Raw genomic sequence first — 22,418 nt, 5'->3', positions numbered from 1 at the left:
GGGGGCTGGAGCACCTACCCTCTGAGGACAGGCTGAGAGAGTTGAGGTTGTTCAGCCCAGAGAAGAGAAGGCTCCAGGGGGACCTTATAGCGACCTTCCAGTACCTGGAAGGGGCCTATAAGAAGGCAGGGGAGGGACTGTTCACAGGGGTTTGTAGAGATAAGATGAAGGGTAACGGTTTTAAGCTAGAAAAGGGTAGATTTAGGTTGGACACTAGGAAAAAGTTCTTTAATATGAGGGTGGTGGATCACTGGAACAGGTTGCCCAGGGAGATAGTGGAAGCCCCAACCCTGAAGACATCCAAGGTCAGGCTTGATGGGGCTTGACATAGTTAGAGATGTCCTTGCTCATTGTAGAGGGGTTGGACTAGATGGCCTTTAGAGGTCCCTTCCAACCCAAACCATTCTGTGACTCTGTGTTAAGATGCAGCTTCATTCTGTGGAATTAATGGCTATTTAAACCCACCTTTCACCTTCCCCAGGAACAAACTGGCACACTGATACATGTGGACAGAAATCTGTCCACAATTAGATCTTAAAAACAGTTTGCAATTAACAGTAGGATCAAATGCTGCCGAGCACTAGATCTTTGCATGAAAGTTCTTCAGCACTGCAATTAAAACTGACTGCTGCAATTTAGCCAAGAAGAAACATGGCAAGATGATAAATTACCTCTTGAGCTGCAGGAGCAGCAACAAGATTAATATATATTGACTTTTAGTTATTATAACAAAAAATTGTAATTTTTATTTGAAATCTCTGAGTTCAGAAGTAAACCATGTATTCTTAAAGCAAATAGTTTCTCCCAGAGAGGGAGATTTTTGCATGGTGAAGAAAAAAAAAAGTGAATTGGGGGGGGTGTGTCAAATTCCAGTGAGCTATACAATTATCTCATTCTACACACTTAAGAATGGCCACTGTGAAGGCATCAAAAACGTTCCACCTGAATTATTTACTTAAGAGTTCTCACTTCAGCATTTAGATTAAGTGAATTGTTTTAGTTTAGTCATTAGTATTTGTCAAAGAGAAAAGAAACATAATTGATGAATCTGGTTAAACTTTTGCTTTGTTTCCAGAAAGGAAAGTTTTAAACCCCAGACTGTATACACACATCGATTTTAAACATCAGGTTACACCACTAGAATTCGAATGTTTAAGAATGAAAAGGTTGGATAAAGAACAGGAGAGTCCATGAAGATACTGACATTCAACTTCAAGGTTTCAAGTTGCCCACTTCCTAACCCCCTGCACAGCGGACAGTTTAGTAATAAAGCGTAAAAGAACAGGATTGCACAGTTACATGAATCTTTGTGACTAAAAATTTTATTATACTCCAGTTAAATTTTAAATGTCCTAAGAAAGCTACTGTCAATTATCACAATAGAACTCTTAATTTCAAAAAGACAAAGAAAATAAAAATTAAAAGGGGAAGAGGCCATAAACCAGAGGGACAGTTCAGAAGAAGATGGCGGGGGGGTGGGGGTGGGTGAGGGGAGAAGCATTTAAGTATAAATTATTTGGAGCTGAACTGATGACGAGAACAGAAAAAAAGCTGATCATCACTTGCTGCAGAATCACAAGAGGATGGGAACTTTGCAAGGTAACAAGCCAAAAAAAGGAAAAAAAAAAATACAGTAAATCCACCAAGAAATACTACTTTGCACCATGCTTATTCCATCTAAAATTACAGTTTTATCAATTGCATTTGAAACAAACTCATGAGAAAAGCACTACCAGAGGAGGAGCCAGATATTTAAGTAGCTCCTTCATTTTCCAGGACAGTGTGCAAAGCCAATACAGCAACAGATGCAGTGTTTTGTTGGAGGTGTACTTTTGTTTCACTTTTTGTAACTGATACATATCAGTCTTCACACATTCCATTACTGCTGCCCCATGCAATGAATTTCTCAGTATCTGTAGAGATTACAGATTAAAGCATTAACTAAAAGATTCTCCTTTTTTAAGCAAAGATGAACTTGTACAGCATTTATTTTTAATATGGTCTAAAGTTGCACTTACACATTTTATTTATCATCAGATCACAGTTTACAGATACATTATTATGTCTTCTAGAATAGTTTAAATGTAATGATTAAGGACCTAAGATATGGGAGGGTTAGGGATGAAATAACAAAATCAGACATTAGTTTTGACTCCACTTTTGCCGAAAAACCTGAACAAACAAAACCACCAAACCCCCCACCAAAAAACCCAACCCTAATACAAACAACCTGTGAGACCCCAGTCAAAATCAGAACTAACTTCCTTTCTTCCTCTACCTGCTGAAACAGAACAAAACACCTCAATCCAAAATCAAGTGGTCACTTCATCCATCTACTCACAGCCTGATCACAACACTAACTAGAATCCCACATCTTAAATTCTGCGGTAAGTAAAGGAACTCCCATAGCACAAATGTTACGGGTAAGTAGAACATCATGAGAGACAAGACTGCTGTAGAAATTACACCATTTCATTGAAAACAGTGATACTTCCTATGAAAAAAAAAAAAAAGACATGAAATCTCAAAACCTGTAAACTTTATGTGTATTTACACTTCATGTGACATTTCACTAGAAAAAGGGAAGTTGTAGAGTTAACTGAGAGGGAAAGAGCATAACATCTACCAGAATAAGGGGCAGGGCTAACTGCTGGTAAACTCGCACTTCATTTTTGCTTGAAGTGTCTTCAAGAAGAACTAAAAAGACCACAGTTTTGAAAATGGTATCAAACATGTTGTATGAAGTTCATTTCATAGAAAACTCCCAGTCAGGCCATCATTGCTGCATACTGTATAAAAATCAGGGTGGCAATAAAAAGGAGATGAAATCCTCAAGAAAACCCCAATAATGACATTAAAAATTGCAGTTAAAGGTCTGAGAGAATGGCAGGCCTGTGTCTTCACTCAGTTGACTGAATCTCCAAGTTACCCTTCTCTGTTTTGGTATTTTGTATTTTCGGGAACATGGCAGGCTTAGGATTGAGAGATCATACACAAACCCAGTTGGGAATAGTGCTAGTGCAGGTAAGTGCACTTCATTGCAAAGTTCCAAGATTTTCACTTAACACTTTTTGCTCTATTACCACAAGACTGCCCTTTCCCCCTCACCAAAGAGCAGAGATGTATGGATTTTTTATTTTGTCCTTAAGCTTGGCCTCCTGTACAGTATAGGCGATAGTTATTCTTGTATTAAACTCAGAAATTTTTCTTTTTCATTAGAAAGCACCTTCTAGCTGCTAAAAATATTACCTAAAATGGATTAGGACCTTAAGGCTTCAGGTTAAGAAAAACTTTTCAGAAATTCTTAGGAAGCTTTTATCAATTTCAGAGCTGTATCCAAATCCATACTTCAAAAACATTTGTGGCTATGTTTTTCATAATAACTGAAGAAGGCAGTAATGCATTTTGAGGTAACATATCACAGATACATATGAGAAACCTTTCTCAGTCCTGTTTAGTTTTCAGACAAACTGCAAGTCAGCCATTCTGAAGACTGGTGGCTGTTCTAGTCTTTATTCTTCCAGCAACATTAAGCAGCACTGCTTGTGTTTTCTATGACTACTAGCTACGTTATCACTCCAATACGGGATTGCTCACTGTAAAGTCAGCTGCTTTAATTTCATAGAAAATTCAGTGTGCTTTTTTGTTGGGGTCATAATATGCATTGGATGTAAGCACCCTGACTACTACTAAAATCTCATATAAAAATCGACACACGAAAACCTGTATTTAGTGCAGTTTTCGTTATTATTTTTACTGTTTTGCCTTATAATTGTTACCAACAGTCAGCATCCAACATTCACGTGGCAGAAACTGGCATTAAATGCTTGGCTTAACCCTTATCACATTTCATCCTTTCAGCAAAAGACTTTCTTGCTTTCTCAGTTGCTTGCAGTCGAAACAACTCACAGCACAAACTATTCAGATGCTCTATTGGCATGAACAATTGTATTTGAAATACTATACTGACAACAGCTTTTGTTCTCAAGGCTTTGGTTTGAACAAACTGCAGTTTCTAAACAAGCCTGTGTAGGCTTCTCCAATTTTTTATTTTTTTCCTTTTCTTTTAAATAGAAGCCAGTAAAGATGATAGTGAACATCTCTAAATTGAACTTCCACCAAAATCAGAGTTTCAGCTGCTGGAGTATAAAAAGATGATACTGTTCCAGCTCAGAATTTCATCATATTGGCCAAAAACTTATAATCAAATAGACAGCATGATACAGAGCAACAGGAGTGCCGGAGTGTTCTCATGCCGGAGTGTTCTCATGCCGGAGTGTTCTCACATTTGGTTCATGTTGTGATGTTTATTCCTTTTTTTTTTTTTTAAAATTTTATTTCGAAATTAATTCGTATACATGCAAAATCAACAACCTAGAAACAGAAAAGCTGGGCGTGCACCTGCAGCGTCATTACCCAAATGGACAAAAAGACGAACGTCTGCCTAGGCAAAATAAGCTCCTTGTCAATGCGACACTTTACAACGAATAAATCTCCCCAGAGCAGCAAGCAAATATAAATACTGAAACAGACTAACTAAACAAAACTGATTTTATTTCTCCTATAAAAGTAAATTTCCTCTTAGCATTAACAAATTGCATAAATGTTTCCTAGTCTACCTTTTCACCCAGTTCTATTTTCTGTCAGGTGAGAAGGGACAGACACTCATTGCCTAAAAAGGCACGTCAAGCACCAAATTTCACTAAGTTGTGAACTCAACTCTCAATTATCCGTTGAAGGAATCCTGGGGAGGACAGAGGTGGGGAAAAGAGCACAGGGAGTTTTACTACAACCCAGATGAAGAAACTGGCAAAATTAGCTCAGTCTTAGAACCAAGCCAGCTCAGAAACTCTTTCTGAACCTCAAGTACACATCGAACCTCTGCTTCAGCTTTCATACCTGTAGAACAAAAATAATTTTGCTTTGATATGTCTAATGTTAAAGGAACAAAACATGTCTGCTCTCCCTTCTTGCTAGTTTCCAAACCACTATACTACCCATTTTCTTATCAAGGGGGATGAGACTCTCATTGATGAGAGTCAATGTTTGCATAGGCTTGGAAACACAGAGAGTGCTCTCAGTGTCACACACCATAGGAAGAAAATTCTCTGCTCTCATGAACAGTTTGATTTTAGCCTTTTCTGTGCCTACCCAAAGGCGCTATCAAAATTGAATGGGGCTGCTTTCACAAACAGCAGTTACCTATTGCTTGCTGGAAGCCAGGTATTTGTGCCATCCATGTTCACAACCACTTCACCTGTAAAGAAAATAGCTGCAGCATCTTTGCAGCACCTTCTTTAATCAATGGGCATCTGAAACACAGCTCAGTCCATTAGGACACTGTCCTTTAATGCCTGCTGAGGTCTTTGTGCACCAATGAATCACTGGTCCCTGATGTTTTCTAATTTAAAGGTCAAATTTGCTATGAAGGACAGATAGAAACCATCTGGCTTTCCTATAGAAAAATCAGAAGCTTTTTTCATGAGCAGGTGACAAAGCTGAATACATTAGCTACATCTGAGGAGTGACGGTCTACCTCCTCCTTACATAAAACTGGCTATATAATTGACTCCAGATTTTAGTCATTACTATTTAAATTTATAGCACTGGCCAATTTAAAAAAGCCCAACAATTAGCAATTAGTGTTGCAGCTGTACTGGAAATGAAAAAGCAAGTAGCACTGGCAGAGAAAAGGCACACAGGCAGAAATCTTCGTTGTATTATCAGTTATGCACTGACAAGTCAACATAAAGAGATTTCAGCCCAGTCTTTTTCCTGAAAGCTGAGAAGCAGAAAAGCTTAAGCAAAGAGTGGAAAATTTAAAGGCAATTACCTCAGAGGCCACAGAAAGGGAGAGGCAAACTGGGGAGCATCTTCTGCTACTTTTCAATTTAATTTCATTTTGTGACATTTTTGAGCCAAAGCGAGTTTTCAGAGGGTGGCAGTAGGAGATGGTGTCATGAACCATGAGATGAAGCACACTAGACTGACAGTTTTCTTTATAAATAGTATGGAGGGGACAAAAGGAGATGAAAGGATCAAAAAGACAACTAATTTTAAGCTCTGCAGCTACTTTTCCTTGGTCAAAAATTGACAAGCACTTTACTATTAAGCAAAACAGCAAGACTCTGAAGAGGGCTCCCACGGTTTTGAGGATGGGGACAATTTTGTGTAGTTGGTAATCACTGTTCTCTGGGTTTTTCTGTGTGGAAAAGTAGTGATTGAAACTGTAGTGATAGAAGCGAGTCACTAACACAAGCTCTTCTTACAACTGAAAGGCAATTTGTCTAGTGATAATGGGTGTACACACCGAAAGCGAACAGCTGGTTGAATAAAAAATGATCATTTTTTCACACACTCTCAAAGAATAGCTGTGAAACTTCAAACAGAGCTTTTTTTGTTTTCAGGCCAATGCTGACTCACTAATTTTCAGTCCAATTTTAGGTGTGAAAATGCATTATTAAGGTCAGCACCGATTTAATTTCTGAAAACAAATGTTATGCAAAGTGAGTGTGAAGGTAATGTCAAATTTTGGTATGCTTTAAATCCACATCTCCAGTTGAAGTCATTGGGAACTTCTGGTTCTTTTCACACTAACAGGAAGAAAATATCCATGTTGTTGTCCTTCTCCAATAAGTAAAATCAGTTTGTGTAGAGCTTGCTCTCTTTGGAACAAGAAGAATGTGAAAGTACCTGCACAGATGACAGGAACAGAATGCCCAACTCTGCTTACACCATCCTGTCCCATAAACCACATCAAATAGATGTAATCTATACTTATTTTACAGAAAGCTGTACATGACACAAGCTGCTGTTCCAATTTTGCCTTCACTTGAAACATGTTTCTCCCAAGACATTTCACAACTATTGGACAGAAACGACACCTGGACAATATGGTTTCGCTTAGATTTTAAGCTTGGTTATACAATCACATTCTGCCAGTTAGTTCCCTGCGATGTCATGTTGGTACTGGAAGGCAGATGATATTTTAGCAAAATTAAAAAAAAAAAGTCTCAAACTATATACTGCCTTCCCTTTTGTTCCTCAGGTTAGTAATAATATTCCTCAATAGTAATTTCTGCCCCCAGATTTTTCTAAAAAGTCTGACTTAACAAACCAGCCAGAAATTCCTCAAAAAAAAAATATTAAAAAATAAATTAAAAAAATCACTATTCAATTCATCTGATGCCTCACTGAAGAGGATATATTCCACACAATAGTTTCTTTCATGATCTTTCCTTATTTGCCTGAACATAAAGCCCAATGATCTCTGACTTCCAACCACTTTTTCTAACTAGCGAGCATCCTGTTATAACACACATATCACAGTAAGTGACAAAAGAAAGCACAAGGATCAAGCCATAAAAAAAAAATGACAGTAATATTCTTCATTCTATTTTTTATTCTAGCCATCACTATCATATGGTATATGCAAATTTTATTTGTATTTAGAATACACATGCTTACAAAAATTAAGCCTTCATTCTGGCTGTAAAAACTCAGTAGATTACCTTCTGAGAGTTTAGAAAAGGGGAACACCAAAAATATTTCCAAAGGTGGCTTTACTCACTAGCATGATTTTACATTTTACTGTATTTGCCAGTGGGCAAATATTTCCTGCAGCATAAAGCACCTCCCAGCCTGTCTGAAGTGAGGATGACGCATTATGTTATTTTGTGAAGCTAAAGATTAGACTGGAACTTAAGCTACCATCTAATATCACAATGCTTTCACTTTGAGGAATCAAAACCATGACCATGAAAGAAAAAACTTTCTTTAGAAATAATCTTTAGAATAATTCATGCCTACTTGGTAACAGCAGTATAGCTGCATCGACTGAAAAATTCCAGTATCAAAGATCTCTACGCCAAACGAATTGTCTGCCAAAATAACTGAAGTATAATACAATACTCCCTTCAGTAATCATTCTTGTGTTTAAAACCAAGAAAACTCTTTTATTTTTCTACTATATAATTTTTCTTGTAGTTTAATCATAAACAGGTATTCTGAGTTATCACCAAACTTAGAGATAAGCTAGTTACCTCAGTGACACGACTTCAGCTGCCTATAAGACAACAGCCTCAGTGGCTCACCAGCCCCCTAAAGCAAAAATGGGAGCTCTACGAAACAGGGAATTAGTATTACTACAGCACAAATAAGGAAAACGCTGGCTATGAACTTCCACCTATGCTATTAAGCAAGATACCTTCTTAGATTCAGAAACATTTGTAAATCTCAACCTTTGTCTCCCATGAACATGGTATGACGGTTGAAATGGCTATTGACTTCACTCACACATCAAAGGTAATTTAATTTTGCAGGTCAGTCCAAAAAGGACCTTTAGCTAATTTAAGCCTGTTGAAATATATATGGATTTTTTTGTTTAAAGCTTTAAGGAAAAAAAAAAAAAAAATCAATTGAGATGCTGAAAGCATTTATTCAATTTTCCTACAACAAGGTACAGCATTATCTTGTTAAATGACTGAACAAACTTGCCACTCAGGCCACGAGACACCAGACACCTTGCTCCTTTTTTTTATTCGTACTAACAAAGCTCATAACTGATTTGAGACAGGCTAATGTGTATTTAACATAAAAAACAATTTTTCTAACACATTATTTAAAAGAACAATAAAGACCTATGCACCATTCCATAATGGGTTTAAGATGATTCTGATCCTAGCCCGTTAGATTTGCTAACTGCCTTTTTTAAAGCAAAAAAATAAAACCAAAAATTGATACAAAGAGCTCATGTAGCTGTTCAATTTCATTTCCAGGAAGGCTGAGCTATCCGCAATTGCTCTTACTGTCACAGGAGCTTTGAACATAGTTGTATGTATCCAGTAGATCATAATGTCAACAACTGCTTTATGGAAAGGTCCTCTGTTCACCTCTCTTTAGGGACTCATTATGATGTATTATTTTTGCACAAAATCCAGGAGTATATTCAGAGGATAATTTTTGAACCAGAAGGACCAAACCTGAACAGTTAACAGGTGTTAAAAACAGGTGAGCTGTCAGAAAAAATGAGAATGTATATGAAATAACAATGCTCGCAGGAGGGCTGAGAAGTCTATGAATTACAAAGAAAACATTTATGAACAAGCTAAACAATTTGGTTACCTTTCTGACAATACCTTACTGTGTGGGTTTTGTTTTGTTTTTTAAAGGAACAAACACTCTGTAAATGACCTTACAGAACTCGGGAAAGTAAAACCTTTTCGTCTCAAAACTTTTGAAAATGTAAAAGTGATTTGCATTCCTTATCAGAAATACTTGCCTTACTGCTTGAGTTCTAGCTCTTTTCACATTTTAAAGCCCCTTTGAACAGAGAGACTTGACCTACCATGAGGGTAAAAGTCACAGTTCACCAAGCTGCAGCATCATCAGGGCTCAGTACCCGAGTAACTAATTGCTGCATTTGATCTAATAGTGATCTGTCACAGCAACTAACCATACGTTCTTTTCGTGCAGAGAAGGCACTAATATCTATACTTTGTAAGGGAACTCAGAAGTAACCACACTGATGTAATTCATAGCTCTTAGAACTTCCTTTCAGATGTTGCTTCCTTCCACGATCTCCAGTCAGATACAATACAATCACGCTTTACATAATCTTGACTGTTAACTGCTGAACATCAATGAATGTAACATTCTTAGCAGCTGTAGAAAAGACTTAGCTTTCAGTTCTGTACCTTGATTTGTTATTTCAAGAAAATTGTACTGGACATTTACATAGAGTAAAAGAGTTTTAGAAGTGTCTGAAATACTTAAATGTTGCTACACTAAGACAATTATTTACAAATATTTTACAGAATCTCACCTCCTATTTTTATTAATTACAGAAAGCAATATAGCCTTGGACAGCACTTCTACAGAGTTTACCAACATAAAATACAATGACAAGATACTAATAAGAAACAACGGTAGCACATGTTAATTTGTAATGAACACTGAGAGACTGATAAAAAATGTCAGAGCTCACAAAAGAGCATTCAAGGCAAGACTGAACACTATCACGTCAAGCAACAGTGAACTCTGGACAGAGATGAGGAAGATTGAAATACGTAGCAAATCTTAAACTTGCTGCTGCAAATATGAATGAATCAGCACTTCTGGAATTCGGTGAAACCATCAGTTTGATCTCTTGATGACAGTCAACGACAAACTGTTCAAAATTAGCCCCTGCACTACCTGTAGATACATACTTCAATCTCTCCCAGGATTTATTTTACATCTATTTGTAGACTTTGCAATCTAAACCATTTTTCCCTCCTTACTGTATCATGGAAGTAAAAAAACCAAGAAAAAACCCCAACAGACAAACAAACAAAAACTACAAAAAAAAAAAAAAACCCACACCCAAAAAGTACTTCTCCCCATTTTTCCTTTTCCAGTAGGCAGCCAGAACTAAGAATGTCTTCTTTATAAAGATGAAATCTGTAGACATGTGCTGCAAGCATACTGTTAGGAAGGTCTCTTCCTTCAAAAGAAGGTCTCTACAAAAATGTAGTTACTGCCAAAATTTGGTAGCTATTGAATCATTTTGGTTTTCTACTTTAAGCCTCCATCTCCCATGTTATTCATGAGTAACCTACTCCATCTTTGCACAGCACTTAGGGACAGAGGTGAGGTTCAAATACTGATATGGAAAAATAATTAGCTGTCAGTTTCTCAGGAAAAAAAAAAAGCTAGGCAAGGGAGGGGTGTCACCTTTACCACAATATACAGCAATTCTGAATAGCTCAGCCTTCCTGGAAATGAAGTTGAACAGCTACCTGAACTCTTTTTATCAATTTGAAACCAAGAAACTCTGAACAGAAATGCTTGAAAGGCAGGCAAAAGGAAAACTTTGGCTGGAACCACATTCTAGTTTTCTTTAAGAGAATTTTATTAGAACATGAAATACTAATTTAAAGATTCTGAATCTCTGCTTTCATAGCTTATTGAAAACACTGAAGAACGGCATATTTTAGAGAAAATCCACTGCTTGAATAAAAAAATTACACTGAACTGATTTCCATTGGATACACAGACTCCACAATGTTTCTATGGAATTAAAACAGATTGCCCTTCACCATAAATCAGGTTATAAAAAAGCCAACACTTGCCTAAAATGTAAGCGTAACGAAATCTAGATGAACATTTATCCAGTATTTTTAATGTGAACTGTTGCTGAAATGTCAAATAGAGAAGAATGACTCAGGCTGGTGCAAAGGGATAAAGTCAGAATTACGGGACATGAGTTTGTTTTCACAATAAATAAAAATTTCTTGCTGATGAAGATACACTAGGCCACCGGTTTTAAATCTTCAGCAGACCAGTTCTATATAACCATTCATGACTTACAGCGTTCTAGACTAGAAGAAACAATCTTTCATCATACAGTCAGTGTTGACTGCCTCACTTATCAGAAGTTTCGTAAGGTGGGATCATTGTTCTTAGCAAAATGACAAAATACCACTTGGAACAGAGTGCTAGAGCAGACTGTGCACTACTGCATGGACAATACAGAGCAATTCTGTACTCATGGGCACGCGTGCTAAGTGATCTCAAAAGTGTATTCTCCCACCTTTAACTTCAATGATTCTAGAAATTGCTCAAAACTTACAAAACAGGAGCAATTATTTTCAGGTCAGTTACAAGTAAGTCACCACAAATGACTGAAAGTTTCATGACATCACAACTTTGGTTACTGAAAGATAAGGGGAGCTTTCCAGTTACCTTTTTTACAGTCTTGTCAGGTTCGAGAGCAATATCTGGAATGTTGGCATCCACCATGAGGGAAAATAAGTTCAAGATCAAGTTGGAATACCTAAGCAGAAGAGCAAATTAGGTAAAACGCTCTGTAAACTATACAAAAGACATTTTGTAAACCTTTAAGAACACATCATCACCTTAGTGCGAATTGGTAATGCTTCAGAGGAGACAACATTCATAACACTTCAGCTGAACATATTTATGTTAGAAACAAAAGACACCTGATATTAGCAGTGAAAGTTTAACCCTCAGACCGTATCAAACTGCCAAAAACTGAACAGACTGCTCTGGTTTTGTTATAATTTCCTAAAAATCATCAGAACATTTACTCAAAGACACAAATATAAACTCTGATTTTGCATGTTGTAAGATTTGCTGCTACTTTCTACCTCTAGTAGGAAAAACATATGCTAGAATATTGATTCAAAGGTTATTTTTTATTGAAAACTATATCCGTGATATAGCAGTATAATATAAATTAGCACTCAAACAGCTGAAGTCTTCACAATTTCAAGAAATGATTTTTCAAGTTGCTGCAAGGATTTTTGCCATAACAAGTTGAATCTAAGTGATTTAACCAGATCCAAGTCTGCAGTTGCTCAGCTAAGCCGCAATAACATTGGCAGGTATGCTACACTCATGAAATACACACGTCATTTATAACCATCAAAAAAGACAAGGCACAGTATAGTTTTCAGTTTTAACGTGGTATTGGAAGTACTCACAAATCTTATAAAGAACACCATCTTGCCCTTGCAGGAAATGAGCTGTAAGTTGCTTTTTGAAAGGATAATTTTCAAGCTGTTCAACGTAAACTGAAACTTCCCTTCCTCTGTAAAGAGATCTAGTCACCTTTCAGAGACAAAGTACGTAAACTGACTTCAAAGTCTGAAATACTGCTTTGCTAGGAGCACTAGGAGCTTCACAGACGATAAAAATTAAAATCTGAGCAGCAAAATTTGTTTATTAGCAAGCTTGTGAATATATATAAGCTGACAATTGCAAGGAGTACAAAGTATTTTAACTACACAAAAGGACTGCTTCATAGCCATGTTTTACAAAGTAAATACTGCTCAACAACAACAAAAAATTTCTAGAAAAGCATAACTCCATCAAAAATTCTTGCCATTTCATTATTATCTTGAACTACTAACTACCACATTCCAATAGAAATTTTAACTCTTTATAACACAGTTACGACTGTTTGGGCAGAAATCTTCAGCGTCTAATTTGTTTCAGCTGTTCTGCTTCACTTCCCCAGGGGCAAGGGGCTGGAGTGAGGAAAATTACTTTTATCACAGATTAAAAGAAAGAAAGGAAAGTTACACTACCATCTTGTTTCAGATCTGCTAAGAAATCTGGCAGTCAAGTTGTTTTGCTGCCAGGAACAGACGCCACAGGTTTTAATGACAATTTTTTCTACTTGCCTGAAACAAGCAAATCTCACTTCAAACAAGCTTAGATCTTACAGCTACAAGGATCTCAAGTCTCCTTCTAGGTCACCGGTAGCTTCCATTGGTAGTTCGCCCTTTGAACTGACCCGTGAGTCCAAAGTCTCAGAGTCACTTTTGGTCTTGAGGGTAAGAGCTTACGAGCCCTACAGGTTACTGGGGTTATTTAAGTGAAGGAGGACTGGAAAAGAGATTTCAAAGGTCTAAGCATCATTGCTAGATGCCAGTGAAGAGCTGGTTCTGTTCCTCACAGTGAAGTCTTTTGGTTCTTGGTGCTTAAAGTAAAAGCACTGGAAGCATAAGATCAACTGAAGAACCCCATTTAAAAAAAATGAAATTTAAAAAAAAAAAAAAAAAATCAAGAAAAGGTAATTTTGGGGGGAGTATGGACTGGCAAGAGACAAAAATTAGGAAAGAGTTGCCCATATTTACCAGCCCCTTTGCATACAGATGTCCTAAATCAACCATTATTGCTGTTGCCATCACAATACTCTATCAAATTTGAAGACACAAACTTCCACTAGAAAGACAGGACAGGAAAGGATACAGTTATCTGCAGTCCCAAACTAAAGCCCTGTTTACATGGTCTAACTCAAAAATTCCTAAGTATAAAATGTGATCGCCTTTTCTGCAGTATAACTTGGGACACCCCCTGGGACTTGTTTCTTCTTTTCTCAAGGCTACGTATACTCCATATTCACCATCGTGCCCCAGCTAGCTATAATAAATTATGGCATTTATTCTTCCAATAGTATTTCCTCACAGTCCAGACTCAACCAATACTGACTTGATCCTATGCAGTTTCACCTTTGCTCTTCCCTCCTCACCATCTGCCCTCAGCTTTTAAGAAGACTATCTATATCCTGCACTGCCTAGCTACAACTTTTCCAGAGAACTAGCACCTCCCAAGGGCCATCGCTGCTTTCCACTTGTTTCCTATAGTGTTTCTCATTCAGACCTATACAGCCTCCTCTATCCACTACACCATTGAGAGCAGACTGGGGAAAAACACTCTGGTCCAGCCAGATGGATATCCTCATCCATACACAGAAAACCTCAGCCCAGACTCCAGCTTCTCTCCCTAGTTATTTCCTACTCCTTTGTCCTTACCTACGTCCACTAACTCAAACTGAACATCAAATTTCTTACATGACTATCACAGGGAAAACCCTTATTTGGGAAGGACAATACAACCTAGAACCTCACCCTGGGAAAAATTCCCAAGTGCTGCAGCTGGATTCTCCTCAGCTGGATCCTGCTGAGGATGTGTAAACTGGGAGTTCTCGGAGGAAAGGAAACGCTGACACAGAACAGGCCTCAAACATCTTTAAATAGGCTCAATGTGTATAACAAATGTCTAAAAGGCTGCTACTGCCCAAGTGAGGATGCAGATTCTGCCGCCAGCCACAGTCTGCCCTGCAATATATTCAGAAGGCAGAGGATGCTCCTTCATTACACAGCACCGCTGACAAACACACATGACTTACTTTTGTTGTTCAAAAAAAGTGGAAAGCATCTTGCCCACCCACCAGGAGAAAAACCCCAAAAAAACAAAAAACCACACACCAATGATCATAAGAGAATTGCTTCCAACCTAAAATAATGAACAACAGTATTTTTCCACTTAGAAGTTTTGAATAGTTTTTGTTTTCACTATGCAACACCCATTCCACTAGGAATCCTGGAAACACTGAGATACAGCACTTGAAAGATGTAGGGAACTGTCTATACCCCAGGGAAATAAAGAAGGAGGAATAAACCACAAATTGACAGAGATAACAAACAGAGTTTCCATTTTGTCTTAGCAATCAGAGGTTATGATTTCACACTACTTAGCCTGAAGAATTATCTGTGAACGGGTTTGTGTCAACATGCAGAACTGTTAGAACTAAGCCATTCCACCTCTAATTACTCTTTTTTCAATAAGCAAGTAATCTTAATCATTTTTAGTTCTAGCTGCTTAAAGTAATAGTTATAATAATACTAACATTATCCTATGCTGTCTTTGTTGAAAGCCCTAAAGATATTTATCCAGAACTATTTAAAAATACTTTCCTATTAAACTGAACAAATATTGGAGAGGCTGTAATTACAACTACAATCCCAGACATTCAAAATGAAACCATCTTGATTTACAGTTTAGCTTTATACCCAAATTACTGCTATACTCCACACTTAATGATGATCTTTGTAGCAAATCATTGCATAAATTATTGCAATGGATAATCCTTCACTGACTCAACAGACCTTGCCATTGAAACAGTTAGGTTTAAACAAAACAAATCAAGTACTTGACAAATAAGAAATACAGTATTACAAAACAGTTTTAAGCAAAATTTAAGACGTGGAATATACATTAGTCTTTCTGATTGTTCTCTGAAGTCATGAATATTGTTCGCTAATAACATGCTGCTGTTTTTTCAGGCTGCTGAATTGCTTTTAACCAATTAATAATGTCAGTTCATAAACCAACTCCTTACTCTTTCTTCTCTTAAAGAGTGGAAAACTACATGCAGCACTTTTTATTTCACTGACTATCTACTTTCCATACTACATGTACTTTTCACATACGCTTTTCACATTACTTACTTTTTTCCATTTGGATGATTACATTATGTGACCTTGATGTTAGAGTGAAATTCTTTCATCTCCACTGAAGATGTACTAAACCAAATTGCTGGACAGGCCAAGACTGCTTACCTGTGTTCTGTTCAAACAGAACGAAGCCGAGCTATTTGGCTTAGAAAGTTGGTGGTAAGTAATACAGTCACTGTAAAAAAATGAAGCTGATTCCAAGTTTAAAGAGCAGCTCTGTTCATCCGTAAATAAATACAGTCTAAAGAGGTTTCAGCTGTTAACAGTTCTGAGTATCTACAGAAACTGCTAACATATTTGATCGCCACTACAAGCAGCTAATTTTTGTCCCGCGGGACCTGAACCCAACTAAGCTTATGTATGCACCATCTTCCAGCCAGAGAATCTGATCATCGCTAGTCTAAGCTGGAGTAGGATAAAGCATCAAATGAGTAATGACTTAAGAGCTAAAAGGACAGTTACTTGATCATCAATCAGAGAAAAAGTTGCTTAAGGGCAAATGCATATCTAAAAAGCAAGATACAAGTTAATACCCCACAGGAGTAATGAAAAAAGCTATTTAGATTATTAAACAAGCAAAACTGGGGGCCTTTAACTTGAAGGACAATTACATTCAAGTGTCACGTTACACAAATGTGATGTTTTCATTCCTTTGTTTCATACAAATTCTAGTGTCTACATGCAGACTTCAAACAAGTTTTGAAATTTCAACAGAAATACTTTCTCTGATTCATTTACTCCTCTCCTGCTTTACAGTGGCTCTAATAAATTTTATAATAAAACCAGTATTGTTACCTGCGGAGATGGAGAAAGGCTGTGTAGCACTGCTTACGGAACTCCTGGTACTGCTCGCTCTGCGTGCCTCCCATACCTTCCACCATCTCCTTATTCAGCTTCATCGGGGGAGGCAGTGGCTTCGGGTCCCGACCCAAAATATAACCGAAGTCAATGTGAAATAGTTTACCTGCAGAAGAAGAAAAGGCAAACACTTCATATGGTATCAAATCTTGATGCATAACTTAGGAAAAAAATAAATCTTTAAGTGCAATCTCTAGAAGATTCTAGGCAGCTCTCAAAAAAATATAATTCACTGTTTTCTGTAAAGTTGAGAACTGTGTATTTTAAATCTTCAGCTGCCAATTTGAAATTATTCATAGAATAGAATGGTTTATGAAATAAACCATTGGAATAGAATAGAAATGACGAGTATAAAAAAGAAAATTTTAAAAATTATACATTTAAAAAAAAGTAAAGCCTATTTTAAATTCATTAAGCGTCCTAACAAACGAGTCCTTCTGCCTTTTTTTTTTTTAAGCATACGGAGCATATTCATAAAGACTGAATTGATGTTCACACTGGTCAGTAGACAATAAACGCACAGTTATATAATAGAGACTACTAATTCTTTGCTCCTTCTTTAGAATTTGTTAGCAAATTAAAATATTAATTTACACACTGCATTGCTTTTAGTTCCCCATTTGGTCTCTGTGGCATGAAATATGTTATTTCGGTTCCACATAAAATTAACAAAAGGGAAGAAAAGACTCATGATCCTAAGAACAACTATTTGAAGCTGCTAAACGCCAAAGAAGATTTCAGAGCTGTTCCAAAATTCTTTGAGTTGAGTAAAGTTAAAATTTATCAACAGTTTTCAAATACACTGAAGAAACATCACTGCAATTCCAAATCTGAAACTGTATTTCAAATGCGCCAAAGTCTGTCTTGCACCTTTCCAGTACTAAAATACAGGAGTTACATCACTTGATCACCATCTTTCCCTTCTCAGATCAACTGACTACATTTAAAATGTTTCTGCAGCGCTAACTTGGCAAAGACTTATGTACGCTTCTGGCTTCAAACACACAAGGCAACTTCCCTTCCTATCAAGAGCCTGCATGCAGCTACACTGTTTACAGTATTGCTCAGACCTTTATTGGGGAGCATTCACTGTATTCCCCCCTTTCAACAGTACTGAACCGTAGCTGAGATACAGTAAGCAGCAAAATGAACAACTGAAACACCAGCAATTTAAAAAAAACTCACAACTTAGTAAAAGTTTTAGATAATTTGAAGAGTACATATATTACGCAAATACCCCAACAAAAATGTTGTCAACAGAAATAAAAATAGCACAATTCTTAGGAAGCCAGTTTCTAGGAACATTCTTGACTCACTCCTTAAGTGGAAAATATTGACCATAGAAAGCAAAAAAGAAGTTTTTGAAAGTGTTCTGCAAACAAATTTCCAGTTTGAAATGCATAATTTAAACAGCGACCTGGGCCATACCAGAGCTGCATTACAAAAATATGGTACGAAAGCAGATAGGCCAGGAAACATTTATATAAAATATTAAAAAAAAAAAAACAACGAACAAAAACCTAAACATATAAATGAAAAGTGTTCAGCGATTTCCTTAGGACAGAGAGAAACCATCTTCCTGAACACTGCAGTAATGAATAATCAGGATAAATTAAGAAGAACAAAAAGGTGATGTGTGTTTGAGCTGCTAGGTAGGTTAAGCTTTGTATCCAAAGCAAAGCTACCCAGTCACACTAACAAATTTAAGTTTTGTACGACTAATTTACAGAAGTGAATGAAACGTAGATACAAGATGGAAGATCTTTTAAAAAAGAAGATAGAAGATTATTAGCATGATTGTTATCTAGACAGTCACAGCACAAAACACACACAGTCTTGATTCAGAATTATGGAACTGAACAGCATTATGGACAGAGATCTGTTTGCCAAGGGGTATTTTAACCTGCAGCATCTGTATTCGTTTTAGTATTTTCACAAGCTTAGGTGCCCAGCACTCTTGAAAAAATGGAACAGTCAGCATTTTTCAATTAAGTCACCCCTCTTTGACCAACTTCATTGAATAATAATGTTGTCATTAGAGAAGGCTCCTTGAGATCTGTCATAAGCATTCTTCTTCAACCCAAGAAACAAACTCCATCACAGCCAATTTTCTAAGGGAGATCACAAGGATGCTTAATAAGCAGGCAGAGTTTTCGCTAGTTGATAAATGCCACAACTATTATATTCTGCATATCTAATTGTGCTACAAAAAAACATCCCTTCCTTCAATAGTTTTTTCAAGCTGTAACAGGAGTTACTTTAAAAGCTCATTTTTGTACACTAACTTTTCAAAGTAGGCACTTTGATATATACACACCCCTTCCCACCATTAAGTTACAAAAAATGTTTAATTAAAAAGTTGGAGGGGGGGTGGTCTGTTTTCTGTTCACTTCTTCAAACCTGTCACCTTGAAGAGTCAAGAGACAACACTGAATAAAACAGTAACTCTTGTGGCAGTAATTAAATCATTTTCTTGCAGTTTGCTCTGGGGATAGGGAATAAGAGGCGATAATTTATAATTGAAATTGGTAACAAAGATGCATCTAAACATTCAAAACCATTTGAATAGCTGACTGATAGACATTCATAGAAACTAAAGTATAAGATGAGGTCATCCTGCTAATGCATTTATAGCTTCCCTACTGTACTTCAAAATACAGATTTTTAGGCTGACTTAAAACATCAAAAGCTTTCATTTAAATACGTTAAATGTACCTAATAAAAATATTTAATAGTTTTCAAATCCATATACTAAACACAGACTTAACTCATTTTCATTCCTGCGGGTCCTCCAAGATCAGTTAAACCAGCATACCATGTTACAGAACATGGACAGAAGTCTCCCTTTGTGCCTGCCTGAAGCCACTACACCAGTGAAGACCAACCAGCCAGCTTGAGGGAAGACTGCAGTTTTAGACCCCTCTACAGAGAAGCCTGGCTTATATTCTCCTCGAGGACTTCACTACAATTGGAACAAGCAAAGAACAAGTCTGCTTTGGACAAGTGAAACTGGTTGTATATTTAATTCTGAAAATTAGGGGAAGTGTATATTATTATTTATGTTAATAAATAATAATTTTATCAAATTAATAAATTTGATGATTTGAAATCTTTTAAAACAAGATAAAAGGTTGCAAATATCTCAAGTGATCACCCTAAGTAAAATTCATATCAGGGTATAACACTGAAAATTCCACTGTCACTATATTAACGAATGTGATGATTAGACTATCACTCAGTATAAGCTCTATTGCAAGGCTGGAGAAAGTTTCTGGTACCTCTTTGACACGGTGTAGTGCCAAAAAATACTAAATAATAGCAGAAAGAGTAGAATAAAAATAGGAACCTGAACACTCCAGCTCTATATAAACAACTGCTGTAGATTCTACAAACGTCAAACAAAAAAATATCACTTTGATCTAGAAGTTACTGTACTCAAGATATAATTTTAAAAGGACAGAAAATAAATTTAATAAGTTTTATTCTCTAAGAATTGAGCTTCACTGTGAATAGCGTATTGTCTCCTAACATAGCCACCACTCCTGATAAGCATCTGTAAAGATGGAAGCAAAAGCTGCCAGTAACAAGTTATGAATTATTTTTTCATCAACTTAAACATGTTTTTTTTCTTCAAGAGTACAGCTCCTCAAAACACTACTCATTTGAAATTTGTCAGCTTCAGGTACGACAATACTTGAAAAATAACCTTGTCTAGTGACAATAACTGAAAAACACTCTATAAGAGAATCTGCACCTTATTTGGGCAGTGTTGAGAGAGTTTAGTTATGCAGTGTCACTCAACTCGTGCGGTTTGTATTTGAAAGTTCTGGAAGTTATGTAATCTAGTTGATAAAAGCATAGCTTCTCAACTGAATTTAGAAGATTACTCTTTTAAACCTCTCTTTCACAGAATCACAGAATGGTTGAGGTCAGAAGGGACCTCTAGAGGACATCTGGTCCAACCTCCTGGCCAAGCAGGGACACCTAGAGCCGGCAGCCTTGCCCAGGACCATGCCCAGACAGTTTATGACTATCTCCAAGGATGAAGACTCCACAACCCCTCTGGGCAACCTGTGCCGGTGTTCTGTCACCCTCACTGTAAGTAATAATCCATACTCATAGCATGGAATTTATATACCATTATCATCTATTCTCCCAGTAAATTAGACGGCTTGTGAACTTTGTGTAACAACCACTCTTCTAAAGGCTTTGAACTCCCATGTTTTATAAAACAATTACATTTCCTTCCTCCAATGACAGGACAAGGGGCAATGGGTGCAAGCTGGAGCACAGGAGGTTCCACATTAACATAAGGAAAAGCTTGTTCACTGTGAGAATGACAGGGCACTAGAACAGGCTGCCCAGGGGGGCTGTGGAATCTCCTTCTCTGGAGACGTTCAAAACCCACTTGGATGCGTTCCTGTGCGACCTGCTCTAGGTGGTTTTGCTCTGGTAGGGGGGTTGGACTAGAGGATCTTTCGAGGTCCCTTCCAGCCCCTGACATTCTGTGGTTCTGTGAATATACAGTGTCAGTGCCATAACACATACACTTCAATCTCATGGACCATCACGTTTTTACCTCAGCTTCTAATCCTTCTTCTTCAGATTGATTCCATCTTAATTTAAAGGGCTTTTAATTATTAGACATGCTTAAAAATTAAGGACAAAACTGGACTTCCAGTTTTGATTTATTACTGTTCCTGAATGACTGCTAAATCATATGGGTGAGGTTTTTTTTTGTTTGACTCATGTTTTAAACTAAAAGAAAAGTTACTTAAGACAACAGTCGAAACAGATTTCAGCCTCTAAGCCTCTTACATTCTTGTAGGGCTAGACGTAAAGGCCTTGGATTTCTAATATTTAGGCAGTGAAATCTTTAGACACCTATTTAGAAATCTGAGTTCCTTATAAAAAATGGGGGATTTTAGGCATCTGAGGGAAAAAATACATAACAATTCAGGAAATACCTTGAGACCACAGACAAGTACGCATGAACTTCCTGCCCTGTTTCAAGGCTGGGAGCAGCACTATATGTAAACACCTACATATAGTTCAAGATACACAGCTTTCGACAAACATTTCTGATGTTTAAAGTGGCACACTCCTCAAAGTCTAAAAGATGACATTAGCACTCTTTCAGGAAGCAGGAAAAAATTCCGCTGGAAAAGCTTCAGATAGATTATCTCACCTTAAAAAACAGTGTCTTAATAATCACTTTCCACTCCCCATTTAAGCTATTTTACTGTAGAAAAAGCAAGACACAAGGCATTTACTGACTGGAAGAGGATGAGATGTTTCCAAGAACATGCAATAATGCACAGCATGCACACACAAAATTATTTCATTCAAAACCTAAAAGCTGATGCTGTTGTGTACTTTTTAACTTTTTTTTTTCTTTTAATTAGATTTTATGAGGTTGACTACATTTTTCTACTAAACACCTGGTTTCCTAACACAGGGAATAAAGAGGACAGGCCCTTGGAGAGTTCAAGGAAATGGCATCAGAAGTAGAAAGCTTCCCTGACTAGCAGTCAGGGCATGAGGGATTCGAAAGTCCATCTGAGTTCCTTTCAGCCTTGAGAGTGAAGTGATCTTTGATCAAGTGCAGCATGGACTTGTAGACACTAAAAATTGATACCTGGTGCCTGCAGTAGCCAATAACACCCAGCTGCAGCCGTAGAGGCTGATTTTCCATCACTTTTACTGCTGATGCCTAGATTTTACTACAGGAGAAAGTTCTCATATAGCAGCACA

The 22,418-nt window shown here is 37.1% G+C and overlaps 1 protein-coding gene across 1 annotated transcript in view; it reads right to left on the bottom strand.

The window, feature by feature from the left end:
* The window catches only part of PIK3C3 (phosphatidylinositol 3-kinase catalytic subunit type 3), an 81,891-nt gene that overhangs the window by 13,320 nt on the left and 46,153 nt on the right, over nt 1-22,418 (bottom strand). Inside the window, exons 23-24 of the mRNA XM_086479092.1 lie at nt 16,602-16,770; nt 11,725-11,815 (exon numbers count right to left, since the gene is read on the bottom strand). Of these exons, the coding sequence (XP_086335218.1) occupies nt 11,725-11,815; nt 16,602-16,770 (260 nt within the window). The remainder of the gene's footprint in view (nt 1-11,724; nt 11,816-16,601; nt 16,771-22,418) is intronic.

The sequence above is a fragment of the Leptosomus discolor genome, chromosome Z (genome assembly GCF_034619465.1).
Source record: "Leptosomus discolor isolate bLepDis1 chromosome Z, bLepDis1.hap2, whole genome shotgun sequence".
Classification (NCBI taxonomy): Eukaryota; Metazoa; Chordata; class Aves; order Leptosomiformes; family Leptosomidae; genus Leptosomus; species Leptosomus discolor.
This window is presented reverse-complemented; position numbering and strand designations above follow the sequence as displayed.